This window comes from Cynoglossus semilaevis, chromosome 10 (assembly GCF_000523025.1).
Source record: "Cynoglossus semilaevis isolate Cse_v1.0 chromosome 10, Cse_v1.0, whole genome shotgun sequence".
Lineage (NCBI taxonomy): Eukaryota > Metazoa > Chordata > Actinopteri > Pleuronectiformes > Cynoglossidae > Cynoglossus > Cynoglossus semilaevis.
In genome coordinates, this window is record NC_024316.1 from 576829 (window position 1) to 594578 (window position 17750).

Consider the following 17750-nt stretch of genomic DNA (forward strand, 5'->3'; position numbering starts at 1 on the left):
ACAGTTGATGTTTCAAAGTTTTCCAAAAGTCCAACTTAGGTTCAAATGAACAAATTAAATCAATCAACCCGAAGAAAAAACCTGACTCTGTTTAAGAGAACAGACTGCTGTGTTTGCAATTTTACCTTATTTAGGACTAATCACATGCACTTTACATTCCTTTGCACGCGCATATGCACAAAACGAAGCATGTTGTTAAAAAAAAAAAAAAAACAGTAGTTCAGCTCTTTCAGACCTAAGCCTAAAAAAAAAAACAAAACTGGTAACAGATTAAAACAGATAAAAAGGAAAGCAGCCACAAAAGGTGCACATGTATGCGTTTGACCCTGGCCTCCAGAAGAACACACCAGACACACACACACACACACACACAGGAGAAAACAGGAAGCAATCAGCGGACACTTTTCACTTCCTCCCATGATGCCTCGATGACCTCGAGCAGCTGGACGTGTGTGTGTGTGTGCGTATGTACACAAGGACGCGTCGACAAGTTTTTCTAAAAACATTTCGCAGCTCTTGAGTAACGGTGGAATTCATTCTTTGAGGTTGATAACGTATTTACCAACAAACATAGCTACTAACCTCAAATCTATTGTGGTGTCAGGATTGGGGTCAAGGTTAAAGGTTAGGTTCTGGTTACAATCAGGCATTCACTTGGTATATAGTTAATGATATTAGATACAGTTATATGAGTATGTCTTTGGATAGGTCTCAAAAAAAAAAACAATATTGTTACATAAGTGAGTGTTTTGGGTTTTTTTTTTACAGTACAAATTGCCAGCGTGAGTTGCCGTGCGTATGACCAAAAATGACTGCTAACGTTAAAAACTATGACCATTTCCCTTCACTTCTTCCAAGTCTGTTTAGCAGGAGAGCAACAGAACTGAGGAACGTACAACGAATACCTCGACACAGAGCTACTGCAACTATTATATGTATAAAAAGCACAGTAAATAAATACATGATGTATCAACAGTGCATTTAAATTTACAAAAGATTGAAATTGACTTCGACCAAACAGGAAGTGATTCAAGCTATGACCAAACAGTGAGTCAGCGTTTTTAGGATTTGAATAAGTTGTTGTTTTAAAAGGTGAAAATAGACATGAAGGAGAATGAAAAGACAAGGATGCAGTAAAAAAAAAAAAAGGGTAAGGTAGGAGGTAGAATGGTGAAGTGAAGAACGAGGCAAAAGGAAAATGTGGAAAACTAAAAAGAAGTGGAAAAAAAAAGAAGGGAATAGAGTAAGAAAGACGAGGAATGGGATGATGAGGTAGGAAGAAAGGAGAAGGTTATATGGAGGAGTAGAAAAACAAAATGAGAAGAAAAAAAAAGCCAGATGGGGGAAAAAGAAGATGAGGAGGCCAGAGAGGATAAAATAGAGAAAGGTGGTAGATAAAGTTGAGGGAAAAAAAGCAATTGAAAGATGAAGGTATCGGTAAGAAGAATCCAGTCTTTTCAGCATAAACATATTAATATTCCGTCTAGTCAATGACAGATTTTGACCAAAAGAAGCACTTCACACATCAGGAGCAATATATAAGAAACACAAGTATGAGACTTAACACCAAACGCAATGGATAAGAATTGAGCATAAACCTTTGATACACAATCAATGTAAATGGCGTGACGACACACTATCTGATTTCGGGCTGAGTGATCGCAGCATCCTGACGCGTCTGAAAGCTTTGGAGCGTCTGACTGGACGGGGGTGAAGCTGAAAACATTAAACATTTTATCGTATGATCCAAAATGAAAAATGATCAAGTGGCACGATACAGGTGTTTCAAGAAGGTTTTTTTTTTCTGCGTCTCACCGAACCCCATAAGTCCTCACTCAAAAAAGAATTTATCAGGGTTTGTTATCCACACAACAACATTTGTATTCAGCTCACGAGCTAGTGGGAATATGTTTGAAACCTAGACTAAGACTACTATATTGCCTTGATTTCCTGAAGGGAACTCCCGAGGGATTGATAAAGTTCTATCTATCTATCTATCTATCTATCTATTGGTTAACAGTGATAATCTTATAAAACAGGCTACTAATGTTTGTTCCACCTGATCTCAATTCAATCATAGACAGACGACATCATAAATCTGAATTCTTCCAGAAGAACACCAGTGTCTTATTGATCAATAGTGCGCTAACTATATTGACTAACATTAGAAAAAGATAAATTAGATCGTTGTGAGGATTTCAAATAAAGTTAGCCATCGTTTGAGGTCAGCAGCAAAGGTCTGCAGCCCGACATTAATTAAACTAATTGTCATTCACAACAGTTGGGGAGGGAAAACATACACTTTTACATTCGTCTCACTGTTGCTGGACATCAAGTTTGTGAAGAGGTTTTAACATTTTTTAAATGAAAACAGACCAATGGGGATGAAGCTTTGGCCTTATCAGGTCACAAACAGAAGTGTCTGAACACCACCATCACAGTCACATCCAAAAACAGCACAGATGCAATGGGGGGAAAAAAAGAAGAAAAGGTGAATTAAAAAAAATAATATAGGGAACAAATATTTCAAAATATTGCCAAATGTAAACAGCAAGGACCGGAAATGCAGAGATCGAACTCGCAATCCTTCGAAAAACTGAACAGACAGTAAACACTTTTTTGACTTAAAACTGGTAAAAAAAAAAAAAAAACGGTAAAAGACAACTGAGAGTGAAAGCAGCACATACCAAAAAATCTATATATCACTGAAAACCTGTGTTGATGTGCAAACGACTGAACCACAACAAAATGAACGGACTGACAGTATCAACGGGAGAAAGAGCTACACGAGAAACAGTGCGATGAGGACAGCACCATCTTGAAAATGACTGACTGAATGACTGAAAACCATAGAGTCTGAAAACGGTTTTTAATTGCCACCTTGCGATAAATACGGTTTGCGATTTTTGTTTTGTTTTTTCTCGTCCCTGTACTAGAGCTCAAGAGAAGCTCCTCAATCATAATAATAACCATTGTGACCGATATGGGGGGAGGGATCGGATCGAGCAGCAGTTATCAGGTGACGTAGACAGACACACACACACATGGATTTTTCAACACGTTTGTCGCGACTTAAGACGATTTTTGTTTTCCCCACACATCCACGGCCGCGTTTCCTTTTGTTCTTAAATGGATATCAACCCCTTCCGCCGCCCCCCCCATCCATCCACTCGGCCACCTCCATCTCCTTCACACCACCGTCGCACTGAGGAAAAACACCTTCACGCACACAAATGTTATGGGCTTTTAAAAATGAATGGGACCGAGAAAGGCTCGGACCATCGCATGCGGCTGCCGCCCCTACTGCTTCTGCTGCACTCGGTCAAACGTCCCCCGAATGGGTTTACACAACAGCCCGTACCTGGGGCATCAGCCCTCACTGATCCCCCCTCATCTGTCTGCCGGGAAAACTGCAAGAAAAATGTAAATGCAAATTCCCAGGCGTCACGAAACAGTGGCAGAAACGACAGTAAAAGCAGATCATGACGACGAGGAGGAAGATGACGGTGATGAAGCGGCAAGGCGTTTTCCCCAAAACCTTCACCACCACTGCCACCTCCACCCTGATGATACCCCACATCACATACACACACAGAGAGAGAGATTGAAAAAGATGGAGAGAGAGAAAGCAAGAGAGGAAGAGGAAGGGGAAAAGACGTAATTTGTTTTACCTGGAAAAATGGAGCAGAACAGCCCTGTGAGAAGAATTTAAATCCAGAGACAGGGACTAAAACACGCGTATTGTGTTTTTTTTGTTTTGTTTTTTTTCCCTTTTCCTCGTCTTTCCGCTCATGAACAGCAGACAGAGCTGAGCTCAGGTGTATTCGCATGAGATATATCCAGAATTCTGGTCCAGGTTTGGGTCCAGGTCTAGGTCCAGCAGAAGCGCCTCAGCGTACGTGTTTTTACGTGTATGTGATTGTATGTGCTCGGCTCTCTCTCTCTGGCTGTTCCACCACCACAGACAGCCCCCCACTGCTCCTCCAGCTAGACTGTTCTACTCTGGATAGCACGAGGGGTGTCGAGGGAGTAGACGTTGTTACCATGTGACTGACGGCGCTTTTACGTAGCGCAAAGTTTATATACGCGTCAAGTTAATTCACAAGAAGAATTGTGGGTAACATAATGAATAAATATACAAAAAAAAACTTTAGTGGTGGCTACTTCACTTTCGCCGTTTTAGGAGGTGTGAACGCATGCTTTTTAGCCTAACCCCCCCTTATTCTGTACCATATGGTTCAGACCAAAAATCCTTAATCTCCTGTTTGCCCTCCCCCCTCACTAGAATCCCAGATGTGTGTTTGTGTGTGCGCGCGCGCGCGCGTATTTGTGTGTGTGTGTGTGAGAGAGAGAGAGAGAGATTTAAAAGGAGATGGAGGGAGAGGGGAGGAAAGAGTGAGAGACAGAACGAGGAAGGGGAGGACAAATGTAAGAACGAGATAATGAACGGGGTGAATGAAATATTTTCAGGAGAGAAGTAAAAATACGAAAGGAGATTTTAAAAAGAGAGGAATTGGATGGGGAAAAAAATGGAATGAAAAGAGAAAAACAACGAAATGGTGGTAGAACAAGAAGACAAGATTGAAGGAAAGAAGAGAGAGAGAAAATAAAGGGTAAACCGAGCTTTAAGAAAAAGGAAAAGACAGGTGGTGAAAAGAAGGAAGAGAGAGAGAAATAAAAAGAAAGAGAGAATATTGGCTGAGAAAATAAAGAAAGCAGTCTAAGGGTAAGAAAAAACGCAGACAGCAAGAAGGCGAGAGAAAGGGAAAAGTGGGCATAGGAAGAGACAAATGGACAGAGGGGCACGAGGAAAAGGGAATAACAGGTAGGAAGGCAATAATATGATAGAGAGGAGGGGAAGAAAGAGGCAGAGCGGCAAAAAAGGCGAGTGGATGGAGCTTGAGAAAAAGTTTGAACCTAGATAGGGAGAGAGAGAGGAAAATAGGGAGGCGGGGAGTAAAAAGGGAAAACAAAGGAGAAAGGACCCAGAAGTAAAGGAAGAGAGGAAAAGTAAGGTAAACAAATCAAAGGTAAGAATAAAAGTACAGTTAGCTCCTGTAAATGGACAGAGTCAATAATAATAATAATAATAATAATACATTTGAAGTAGTTTTGTGTTCTGCTTATACTCTGGTGACCCCAAACATGAATAAACAGGTAAGAACGCAGATGCAACCAAAATATGTTTTTAGATTTTGGTTTGGATTAATACGCCGTCTGACAGAATTTAAATAGTCTTCTAGGGGTCAGTGTTGACAACAGCTGTTGCCATGACAACAGCAAAGCGTTTAGGTGAAACTGGAACAGTGCAGTGAGAAGAAGCCTTAAAAATAACTCCATGTTCCAGCGCCGTGAACGTCTGGTCCTGGTTCAGTTCTAATACAGAGACGTGGTTTCACTTTCTAATCAGCCTGTCATTTTCCTAACACGTGGTTTCACTTTCTAATCAGCCTGTTTCCTCTCTCTCTCTCTGTCATTTTCCTAACTTTGAGCCACTTGTGGATCGCACTGCTGCCCTTCGTCTGCTCCCTTTATTATGACCTATGATCTTTCATTTCGGTCCTTCTTTCCTTTCTTTTCTTTTTCCCTTCCTTTCCCGTCCTTTTCTTCTCCAAGCTCAATTGCTGTTTAATCATTCTGAGATAGTGTAAAACGGCAGCAGCAGCAGCAGCATGTGAAGTTTATGGGGATAAAGCCACACTGCACGCACATTTTCTGTTTTTAGTGCCTCTGAGGTTTGTTTAATGTCTAATGGAAGTGTGTGCTTTTTTTTTTTTTTTTTATTATCCATAACCTAAACACACTTTCATCTTTTTTTCCTTCCCATGTTCTTTCTGCCTTAGCTCATTCTTTTCGCTGTGTCTGTGGTCCGCAGACTAGAGAAAAAGAAATTAGTCATAGTGCATTAACAGTGTCTGTCCTAATTTACAAACTGTCAATGCGACCTACTTTTCTATCCAGCAGTCTACAACAACAGGTAGAACATATGTGTCAAACTCAAGGCCCGGGGGCCAAATGCGGCCCGCCAAGCCATTTTGTGTGGCCCGCGGGAGCTTAAACAGCATTTAATAAAGTCCATGCAGCAGAGTTTGTCAACCTATGAAAAAAAATATTTGTAGCTTGAATAAATAATACTCAATTGCAGATACATGTATTAGTCTGTTATGGAGGAGTTACATCTATACCAGACTCTATTCTGTTTGTATCAAAGTCTGAATGACTTTTATTTTAAAATATTGTCAGATTATCGTCAAATAAATCATTTTTTTTGAATGAAGCAAATTAGAATTTTTTTCATTTTTTTCACTGTGTCCCACTGCGGGCTGGTACCAAAGGACCTATGGACTGGTACTAGTCCGCGAACCGGGGGTTGGGGACTTCTGATCTATAGAGTGTTCCATTTAAAACCGGCCCTTCAACAGGAACTGTATTGCTGATGTGGCCCCCCGGTGAAAATGAGTTTGACACCCCTGAGGTAGAACATTCACACTCCAAAGTATACCAAGATTTTTTTGAGCAAGTTTAAGAGTATTTTCCCCCCAAAATAAGTGACTGGAAAGATGAAGAAACGAATCCAAATACATTTTCTATTGACCTCGGTGTTCATCTAAGAATACCGTACACCCCAATAAACCTCTGATGCGGTCTACGAGGGCCAGACCACTTGGTTAAACAATTCCGGGGCATGTTGAAGGTCATGTGACCATGGTAACAGATCTATAAAAACATCCTAATTCCTATAATGCATATTTGAGGGGCCTCCAAAAAAAAAAAAAAATCTAAAATTAGAAGCCCTTATTTGTATGACTGAATTAAAGAGGATTTTATTGTTGTTTTTTTTTGTTAGACCATTAAGTTTCAATAGCTATTGTTTTGTTGTGGATTTATTTTTGGTCCAATTGTTGTACTTTATTTTTTTTTAAAATGCTTTGACTTGCTGTTCCCTTTGCTAAGCCCTTTGTGTATCAATCTCAACGAGACCTCAAGGTTTAACAACGGTAAATAGAAATATTATAGATAGTTTCTGCAATTTCTGGCACATTTAAATAACAGCAGTTCGCTCACGTTTTTTTCACTCACTGTTGTCACAACAGTACCAAAATCTACTCGAGTAAAAGTAAAAAAAAAAAAAAAAAAAAATTATTTTTTTTTCAGTAACGGTTACTTAGTTACTTTAAATGACTTGATGCAAAAAAGCAGGAGTACATGATAAAGTTATTCGTTCAAAAAAAAAAAAAACTTAATTTTTTTTTCAGTAAAGTTGACTTAGTTACTTTAAATTACTTTTGAAATGCATTTGAAAACAAAGATCTGGCTGAGATATGGCCAAGGATTTTCCTTCTCTTTCTGAGTCCTCTGCTCCATGGGAGCTCTCTGCTTGGCAATCCTCAACCTCCATTATTGTTCGGCGTCAGCCATCATCCAGCGACAGGCCTGAGTCTGTCCCTTAGTCAACATTCCACATTAACATAGTGGGGAAATCTGCATGTGCAATTTTTTTTTTTTTTAGTTAATGCAGGTTAATGAGGCAGTGGTGACTTGGTGGTGGATGGAAGCGGACTTGGGTGCGGAAGGTTTCAGGTTCTAGTCCACCAGCTGCCAAGTTGTGTAGATGTGTCACAACGAAGTAGTTTAGCTGCCAAGTTACCCCTGAGGTGCCCTGAGCATGGTACCCCAATGCTGCCCACCTGTTCACTTAGGTGACGGGGTAAAATGTAGATGTGTCACAACGACAAGTAGTTCACTTTCCTCTTTTCTTTCAGCAACAGGTCCTATTCCAATGTAGCAAAGTAAAAGTAAAATTACTTTTAAGTAAAAGTAAAATACATACTTCGAGTAATTCGTCGTCGCCATTATAGAGCGCATTACCTGAACTAACCTGATAACCTCATACGTACCCTTGTATTTTTACATTAGCCTACGTGTCGAACCAATAGCAATGATTAAATAAAAAACAATTTTATAAAAAAATAAAAAGATGTATGTTTACATCACATTTATATAACATGTTATTCATCTGTAGGATATAAAGGTTGCCGGGTGCGCAGTGGCTGGTAGTTCTGACATCCCTTTTGCTGAGTACGTCTGTAAGCCACCTAACGTCCACGGAAGGTGAACCTAATTAGCCTAAGACGGACCAAGGAGCAGAAGACTTTCCCAGACTGTAGGGGGCCCCCAACCTCAGAGGAAGAGAGAAAATATTAACAGCTGTCCATCCCAGAGGTAGTTACCATGGTTACAGCTGAGTCTTGTTCTGACCTCATTGTTCGAAAAAAAGGAAAAAAAAAAAACAATAAGGAAAAACTTCAAAGAGGAGCTGCTCAGTTTCCTAGCAACAAGGCTTCAGTCTCACCAATGCTCTGCCGTCTATCTCTCTCTCTCTCTCTCTCTCTCTCTCTCTCTCTCTCAGTCTCCACCTATCCCTCTCTAGCTCTCTCGCCGAGTCTCTACCTCCTTCTCATTTATTCCACTTTCTCTGCTCCCATCTCTCTTTTTCTCATTCTCACTTTCATTTTTCTCTCTCAGCCAAACTCTCTCTCTCTTTCTCTCTTTCTCTCTCTCTGTCCTGGTGTATTAAATGCACATTGAAATCTGTGTATTGGTTGGTTCTGGTCTTGTAAACTACTCCAAGCGGTTTCACGCCTCTCTCCTGTTTTATAAAATCCTCTTTTCAATCACACTGCCCTCACAATCACTTACTGAGTCACAAGGAAAAAAATGTGAGCGTATGCATAAAACTTTAATACGTTGTGTATTCTAAGATAACCAAACAGAGTGACACACTAAACATGTTTAGATTTTAGGGTTTGTCCCTGGTAGCAAAAACTTGAATCAATGACATCTTTTTATAGGAGCGATAATTACAGGTCAACCCGGTCTATGGAAACGTTGTTTTTTGGTTTAAGGCGTTTAGTCCACACTGTTTTAGTTTTATGTTGCTCTGCTGCCCCCTGTTGTTCGGTAGTTAGTTACCCAGTGTTAGACTGATTAAAGGGGACAGAAAAACATTCAATATTTTAAGCTACCAATATGTTTTTTTTTTCAAGTATAAAGAGAGATAGCAAGCTAGGAGCTATAACATATTTACTGAAACATTCTGATAAACAAAGTAATGGGACTAAAACCACACAAGTAATACAGGAAGGGGACTACTACTTACTACTTTACTACTTACTATATACATCATGTGCAGGACGTCAATTTACATTACACTGCAATACCAAAAACGGTAGTAATGAAATACAAGTTTAACATTCAAACCACACTAACTTAAAATATAAAACTTTACGAAGGATATATTTAATATAAAAAGCATACATACAAAATAAAAATAAAAAAGACGCACAGATAGGGGAATATGGGAAGGTGAATGGCCAACAAGATGGTTTTGAATGGTGGAAAACAAACAAACAACTACAAACAAAACCAAATCAGAGGTTGGAAGTTCAAAGGTCGAGGATTTACACATAGTATGATGAGATGATGGGTCATTAAAATTAATAATTATTTCAAGTTCAGTTCAACATAACATCCCCAGGTGCATAATAAAAGTCTTAAGTCAACTCCAGGTAGCAGGAGGTTTTCTGGGTCCCCTGGGTTTCTGGATACGAAGATTGAAACCTAAAAAAAAAAAACAGCACGCATGAAACACAAACACAAACGATTACGAATACAATCACATATCATACTTAGCGTAACTCAGCCTCCTTAGGGCTGTTTCATTCCTTGCAGTAAAAAAACGCCACCAAACTCAAACCCATGCTAAGCTAGGGGCTAGCGCTAATCTTTTTCGTATTAGCCTAGCTTGACATTTACATTCTCTTTTTCTTAATGGCATAAGAATTCTGTACGCGTCCACATAGTATGACGACAAGTTTTTTTCCACGCCACTCCCGAAGCAAAATACTACGAGCCCCGGTAATATTTATTTATTTATTTATCTGTCCAAACCATTAGTGGCACCAGCGTAAAATTGACTAATAAAGCCTGCTGCTCTGCTGCTATCTGGAGACTGGAGGCTTGTTTTATCATTCAAGCATGAATACAGACATGTCAGTGGTACCTCGAGATACATTATTGGCTATCCCTAGTTTTAATAGCAAACTATATGAAAAGGCCAAAACATAAATGGCAAAAAAAAAAAGGTCAGAATGAGTACGGATGGAATAAATGGAAGACAACTGACAGATGATAAGAGAGACAGGTAAGAACAGGAGGAGGGTGTGTAAAGAAAGAGGGGAAGTGAGTCTAGGGGAAGTGCAATGTGATGTAAGGTTAAGAACTGACCAATGCCACCGGCTGAACAGGTTATGGAAGGATCATTAACTGTAGAGAATTCTTCATAGTCGTCATTCGATGATGAAGGTTGTTCATCTAAAGGAAAAGAAAAAAGAAAAAAAAAAATGACAAACTCAACCTGTCTATCCTTCCATTTATTTCATCACCTTTCCTCCGCTTCTTATTACCTGACCGTTGACAGTCCTTTGCTGGCACTGCAATGTCATAGATGGGTGTGGCCGATAGCGCTGCGGCTAACGGTTTAGCACGCCGCTGGACGCAGCTGTACACAGGGGCCGCCGACCTCTCAGCAAGATCATTGTCGTAGTAATGACACGATGGCGATAACCTTAAGACACGACGACACATTGTCACATTATTACACCCTTTTTTTTTTTCTTTTTTTTATGACATTGCAGGAAGTCACGGTGATCGCTTACTTGCTGCCGCTATGTGGGTCTGTGTTAGAGAGGGTTGGGGTAGTCGCAGGAGGAGGGCGGAGGTTCTTGTGTTTGTTGACCGTAGCGTACATGTCACCCATGTCTGTCAAGAATCACAAAAAAAAAAGAATCAAAAATGATTGATCCGGATGAACCCTAAATCTGCTAGCTTCCTCAATTCTGCTTTGACTTTGTGGTGGTCTTACTTCTACATACTATTATATATATATGTATATATTTGTATACATATATACAAGGTTCCCAAGCTGGTTCATAAATCAGTGACAAAATCAGTGACAAAATGATTGAACTGCTTAGACACCGGAGCCCCCCCTCCAGTGTGACTCGAAACGCCCTTGCATGCATCAACGTTTCCCTCATTCTCTTTTCACATATTCCCTCATGCGCTAAATATTCAAATCTGTCTGTGTCTCTCTGTGTGTGTGTATTAGTGATGAAAGCCTGCTGTAAATAGGCCTCTGTGCTGCCACTTTCATTAGTAACAGTCAGGAGCGACTGTTTTCTTCAGTGTTTCTAAAAAAAAAAATAGGAGCACACGTCTTTTAAACTTTTTTTTGACTTAACATATAATTAATAATGAAAAAAATAAAGAAGGTATCTTTTCAGTGTTTTCTGCCGTCCTGTTGTTTCTCTCTACGTCTGTGAGTGTAGCGTTCGTGGACCTACCTGCTAGAGCCAGTCATCCATCGGGTCTGCAGTGGTTCCTCTGCTGCGTCTTTCTGTTATCATGCCTTCATTTGCATCAACTAACACAAATCCGGTAGCCACTTCCTCATTTTCACATTTGCTGGGTGCGAACTTCCTTTTTTCGAGTTTCGTTTACAAAGTTTAAAACTTTCCAAAGTAACAACAAGTAGCAAAGATGGACTGGATTCTTAAAATAAATATGCAGACATTTTATTTATTTTTTTGTTGTTGTTCTTTTTCATTTTGTGAAATGTATTTGACTATCGAGAAAAGAAATACCATACGAGATCACACAGAGATACTGATCACACACTGGTCACATGTCAAAGCGGTGCTTTCAGTTTTCAGTTTATTTTTGTTTCTGTTCAGTTACCCACAAGTCTTTGCTCAAAATTTGAAAAAAAAAAAAAAAAAAAAAAAGTAAAACTGGTAAATGATGAGATTGGAAACTGTTTTTATTTTAATCAGATCAACATGATTCAAAAGCTTTAACAGAGACCTGGGGGAGTGGAGAGTTTTTTTTTTTTTTTTTTTTTGCCTGTTTTGGTTGGTGGAATAAGTGGGCGTGTGCAGGTGCGGAGCTTCCTGGTTGGGCGTCACACACCTGCCAGTGATTTCTTCATCAGGGGTGTTGCATTTTGTAGCACGTAAGTTGAAGACATATGCTAAGCTACTTCCCTAAGAGTTTGTTCTTCAATAAAAAAATTTTTTTTTTCCTTCTTCTTCTGTCTTGTAGGTTGTAGGATTTTGGAACACGTTGTCATGAAGTGTGGAGGGAAGTCATTGGGGATGTTGTCGTTGTCACGTGGTCGTGCACTTCATCTCTTGCAGATTTTTCCACCGTTCACTTTATATTCAGAGGATTAATAAAATAAATAAACTTTTCACTTTATATTCAGAGGATTAATAAAAATGAATAAACTTTACGGCTGTCTCAGTGTTTTGGGTCCAAATCTAACGAACTTCCTTAAAGGCTTCTTTAAGTACCTTTAAATAGGTCACTGCAGTTAAATACCTTTTCTTATCAAAAACGAGGGTAGACACTTTGACCTGTGTTCACCTGTTACTGTGACTGTATAGACCAGGGTTACAGCCTAAGTACGTAGTTTTTCCCTTTTGTTTTCATGCAAAGACGTACATTACAAAATATTTGTCATGAAATATTAATTAAAAAAACATCATAAAGTTTGTGCTTTTTTTTTTTAATTTTCAAAATCCATCCCATGGGCCAGATTAAACCCTGTAGGGAGCCAGTTTTGTGACGCCCCTGGTATGGACTATTATTGACTGCAGCCCATTGAATAAGACTAAGATTTGACCCCCCACCGAAAACAGGCATGTGTGGCTGCAGGTCATTGCTGTTTCTGATCCTTTTAAAATGTATTAAAAAAATACCCAGGTGTTGTTTCCCGTGCGTTTCCCTGGTAACGAGCAGGTCACAGACGCAGCTGAGAACAACGGCGATTCCATTCCTCCCACTCACACATGCGCACAAGTGCCATTCCTCCCACTCACACATGCGCACACACAGACGCGCACAGAGGAGCAGATGCTCCTGTGTCATCGTTTGCAGGTGTTACATGTTACATATTCCCAACCTCCTGCTTCCAGTGTGCATTTGCGCGTATGTGTCTGCGCGTGATGCAGCCTGCGGAATGTTAACAACCATCTGACCCGTGATCTGTACAGCTGGTGAAAACGAGCTGATGATTTGATACGACGATGACGGCAGTGAAGATATGATGATAGTTGTGTTCGAAGATTAAACTAAAAAAATATGTTCATTATCAGATAGGAAAAAAAAATGTCTCAGGGTATATTTCTACAAATACTTATTCTGTAACACAGTGCTCCCTATAACAAAATCATTCATATGAACATAGGATTGTTATTGTGTCGTCTGTCATTTGGTAAGGGGCCTTAAAGAAAGAACAAAAATATTTTATTTTTTTAAATCACATAATTCCTCATAATATTTTATTTTGAAAATAAATCACTTCCGCCCTCAACCGATAACTCAGTTATATATGATGCAGTCCGTGGTGTTATGGTATGTGCACAACCCTATTGCTGGTCCATGGTAAAAATTGTCTCCGATGGAGTAGAGCAAAAAGGGTTGGAGACCACTGTCTCTTGTATCAAATCCCCCTCCTTGAACCAGGCAACTGGTTCACTTTATTGTGAATTGTGTTTCATTGTATCAAAAGCCTTAAAAAGTACAAGAAGAACAAAAAAGGTTTTCTTAATAGTAATAATCAAGTAAGTCTTACACTAACTTACACTAACGTTATTGGAAATGTGTCTATTAAGCATGAATTCGGATTCGTCGTCATCAATTTATTAAATCAAGTACTTTTATATTAAATTCTTCTATATTTTGTAATCACTATTAAATAAACAAAGTGCATGACAATTATCAATGTACAGTATAGTTCATCTTTGTGTGGTTTGGTAACAAGAGTTGTGTTCAAATCCATACATCCAGTAACAACATCTTCCGACGTCTGTTGTTGTCTGTATTCGACAACCAGAAACCCAGTCAGAGTGGGACCTCCTGTCTGCGTCTCTCCCTCTTCTTCTGTCTCTGTTCAGCTGCCTCTGTTTTCCTTCTCCGTTAGCCTTTAGCGTTTTGGCTGGTTAGCTTTAGCTGCTGCTAGGTAGCAGCCATGTCGCAGTCTCTGTCAGAAGAAGAGTTCCACCGCATGCAGGTGAGAAATACAACTCGTGTCATTCTAAAGAAATAGGTTTAGGTAGGTGTCTACAATTAAAGAAACAATTGGGACACTGTTAACGTCGGCTGGCATGATGCTAACAGTTAGCAGGTAGAGTAACGGTGCTCACCAGCTCAGTGCTGTGGGAAGAGGAATAAAGTGGTGAACTGTCAGTGACAGAATAATTTAAATAAATAGCGATGTTACGCAGAATTATTTTTGTATTTTAGTAATAAAACTGAATGTATCTAAATCTCCCTGACAGCGACCAGGACTTAGCCTAGCGTCAATTACTGACGACCTGTTATGTGTGTTTATGGTGAGGGGGTGGGTTGTGTGTGATGTTAGGGTAGTTTGTGTGTGTGTGTCTCTGTCTGTCTGTCTATCTGTTTGGCTTGTCTGTCTCTCTGCCTCAGCGTACGGACGAGAGACTGAATTACTCGTCTTGTAACTGAGTAGCTAATCATCAGGTGACCAGTAAATGTGAAGCTAAGAGCAGCGGTTATTGAAGCTAGTGCAGAGAAACCAAGAGTTGTCAGAGGTCACGTGGATAAAATGAACACAGCGTTTGACCTGCATACTCACTATGCAGGGTGCGGCATTATGCCTTAGAACGGGTAGCATGGTAAAATCATTACTGTCAATGTATTACCTGAATTATCAGCAATACATCTGAGGGTAGATTACGACACATAATGGATGGGTGGGGTGATATGTTGATAGTTTTGGTATAGTCTCTGTTGATACTTAGTGTTGTGGATGAGTGATGTCCTTGTGTACCCGTAGGCTCAGCTGTTGGAGCTCAGGACTTTAAACTATCAGCTGTCTGACGATTTGAGGAAGAACAGCACAGGTAAAATGTTCTCTAGTCCACATAATGTGCGCGACAATGTTAGTACGCTGGTATTTTGTCATGATTTCATACAACAAACAAACAAACAGACACACGAATAAAAACACCAAACTTTATTTTGAGGTTCGAAAACGTCTTTAACAATGAATCGTAGTGTTACCTTAAAGTCGTGTCTAACTTTGTATCTAACAGTGCAGTTGTCGACTTAAGACACACGGCAAGTGACAACAATTTGCGGTTAAACATCTTATAACCTAATAAATGCTGTTAATACATTTTTTTACGATTTAATTTCAATTTAAATACACTTTAATGTTACACAATCTACAATGTGGTCAAAAACCTTTTTGTGTTGTGTTGAAACAGTTTTACAAAATATCATGATAATATATTGTGTAATTTAAAATAAGCTTTTAAAATAGTAGTAGTGCTAACTGATGTCAAGGCTTGATATGGATGAATTTTACTGCTAACTGATGTCAAGGCTTGATATGGCTGAAATTTACTTGAGAAGAAGTGAATGGAACATAAAGATTTCTCAAAATAAAATTAAATAAAATTAAAAAAAAATCTCAGAATTTAATGTAACTAGATATCATGAATATTTTTAATATATTTTCTAAAATAATTTTAAATGTGTCCTGGTGCTTTTTTTTTTTTTTAGAACTGAACAGTCTTCGTCAAAAGAATATGATTCTGGAAAAAGATTTTATCAAAGCTCAGAAGGTAAAGAAAACTTTTTATAAACCATAATTGTTTAGAAGTTGTTGAATTTGTGACCAAACATTCTTTTGTATTTGTGTTTCAGGCTCTGAATAAAAGCAAAAAAGCTCAGGTAGGTTTTTCCCACACACGTCGAATTGAAACACTCGGCGACTCAACTTTACCGTCCTTGTTTTACCATTTTAAATTAATCATCAAATGTACGTTTTCAGGAAGTGGATGCCTTGCTGAGTGAGAATGAGATGCTTCAAGGCAAACTTCACAGTCAGGAAGAAGATTTCCGACTTCAGAACAGCACCCTGATGACAGAACTCTCCAAGGTGAAGTTTCTCTCACGTACATGCACATGTTGACGCTACATTTTTCACACACTTTAAACCCTGCAGCTTAAACAACGATGCGGCTAATTTATGGATTTTTACGGGCTACCGAAGTTCATATTCCTTGCGATCAATGACTCTCTGACAGGCTACTGTATGTTATACTAGTAGCGTATGTCTGTCTGTGAATGACTGGGGCGCGCGAGAGAGAGAAAAGTAGCGAAAGTTTGCAGCAGTTTGAGGGATGGAGCTGTCATGTTGAAGCGTGACTTGGTTATACAGGAGATGTTAAAACTTTATGTTCTGTTGTGGTCGGAGGGGCTGATAATAAAGACCCCAACTTCACTGTTTTTGTTTAGAGAGTTAGCCCTGGAGCTAATGTTAGCATCGGCCCTGGAGCAGATCACTAAGTCTCTGTGCATTCCAACTAAGGTCGGGGGTGCCGAAGCAGGAAAAGAGCTGACGTGTAACCAGCCGTGTTACAGGCACAGTTTGGAAAAAGCATTAATTTAATTAAAAGTGGAAAAAAAATAAATATCCCATGTTACAACAAAAAATTAAATTTTTTTTTTTTTTAAATTTAATGGTTGCAGCTTATATATAGGTGCGCTCAATCGTCCTGAAAATACGTCATATGTCATTCACCCTCACTTACACAGTGGTAACATCATAATCCAGGATATAAAAACACCAGAAGAGTCTGAGACTTACGCTTGGGAGCCAACTATAATGAAGGGCCAACTAGTTCTTTGCTAACTAGTTGGTCAAGTTTTAATACTGTATGTCGGAATGAGGGTTGCAATGGGAGATACGTTTTCATAAGAAAGAGTTGGCTGGCTGAGTGGTAGGCAGAAGGTTCTTTGCTACCGGGTTGGTCAAGTTTTAATACTGTATGTCGGAATGAGGGTTGCAATGGGAGACGTTGTATCCACAAAACACAGAAAGACCAAGGACGTCGTAAACCGAGGACCCCCCCCCCCCAGTATTAGGCATACGTTTTCATAAGAAAGAGTTGACTGGTTGAGTGGTAGGCAGAAGTTTTAGAAAGACATTGACAAGATTCAAACTTCAGTCAATGAAACCCAACTCGATTGAATTAGAATCTCGATTCTCTCTCTGTCTTAAGCTGTGCACACAGATAGAACAACTGGAGCAGGAGAACCAGAGTCTGAAGAAAGAAGACGGTGCTTTTGCAGTCACTGCTCCCGCTAGCCCAAACTCCTTAACTGTGGACGAAGAGTTGCTACGTCTCCAAGCTGAGAACTCTGCTCTACAGAAGAAAATGAAAGGTGGGTATGAAGCAGGGCTTTCGGTCAGTTCTGTTAGCGCCTACCTGTTCGGGTCGGTGATTTCTCGTAAACCTCGGACTGCGGTGGAATTTCTCCTCAGGTCTTCAGGAGAAGCTGCAGAGACAGGCAACGCCCCTGGGCAACGCTGACAGGTCAGACAGTACCAATGGAGTTGCTGATGTCACAGGGAGAGTGGAGGAGCCTGTAGCGGAAGGAACCAATGAGAGGCTGAATCAGGTGACTGAGATTGATTTAGTTATTTCGTAATCGGAAGCTAAAACGTACTTATGTTTTTTCAATAATCTGTCAATGATTGTGGCTCAGTAGGTGCATTTAATCAATTAGTCATTAGAAGTGGGCCGGAACAGAGCCTTGTTATGAAATTATAAGTATTTATAATAACAATAGGTTTTCCTTTTTTCATCCAA

General features: G+C 39.6%; 3 protein-coding genes across 3 annotated transcripts in view; 1 reads left to right on the forward strand and 2 right to left on the reverse strand.

Annotated features, from left to right (window-relative positions):
* The window catches only part of plxna3 (plexin A3), a 53561-nt gene extending 49253 nt beyond the window's left edge, over nt 1–4308 (reverse strand). The window contains exon 1 of the mRNA XM_025059102.1: nt 3672–4308. The gene's annotated coding sequence lies outside the window, so the exon portion shown is untranslated. The remainder of the gene's footprint in view (nt 1–3671) is intronic.
* Nucleotides 4309–8733: 4425 nt separating this feature from the next.
* Nucleotides 8734–11557, reverse strand: ptpn18 (protein tyrosine phosphatase non-receptor type 18). The gene is made up of 5 exons (XM_008317915.3): nt 11406–11557; nt 10719–10821; nt 10467–10627; nt 10288–10374; nt 8734–9621 (listed from the first exon to the last, which is right to left on the reverse strand). Exons 2-5 carry the CDS (start codon nt 10817–10819, stop codon nt 9560–9562), a joined length of 411 nt encoding a protein of 136 aa, XP_008316137.1. The 5' UTR covers nt 10820–10821; nt 11406–11557; the 3' UTR covers nt 8734–9559.
* Nucleotides 11558–13955: 2398 nt separating this feature from the next.
* The window catches only part of gripap1 (GRIP1 associated protein 1), a 17321-nt gene continuing 13526 nt past the window's right edge, over nt 13956–17750 (forward strand). The window contains exons 1-7 of the mRNA XM_025059103.1: nt 13956–14134; nt 14924–14990; nt 15655–15716; nt 15799–15825; nt 15926–16033; nt 17160–17322; nt 17423–17587. Of these exons, the coding sequence (XP_024914871.1) occupies nt 14093–14134; nt 14924–14990; nt 15655–15716; nt 15799–15825; nt 15926–16033; nt 17160–17322; nt 17423–17587 (634 nt within the window). The 5' untranslated portion in view covers nt 13956–14092. The remainder of the gene's footprint in view (nt 14135–14923; nt 14991–15654; nt 15717–15798; nt 15826–15925; nt 16034–17159; nt 17323–17422; nt 17588–17750) is intronic.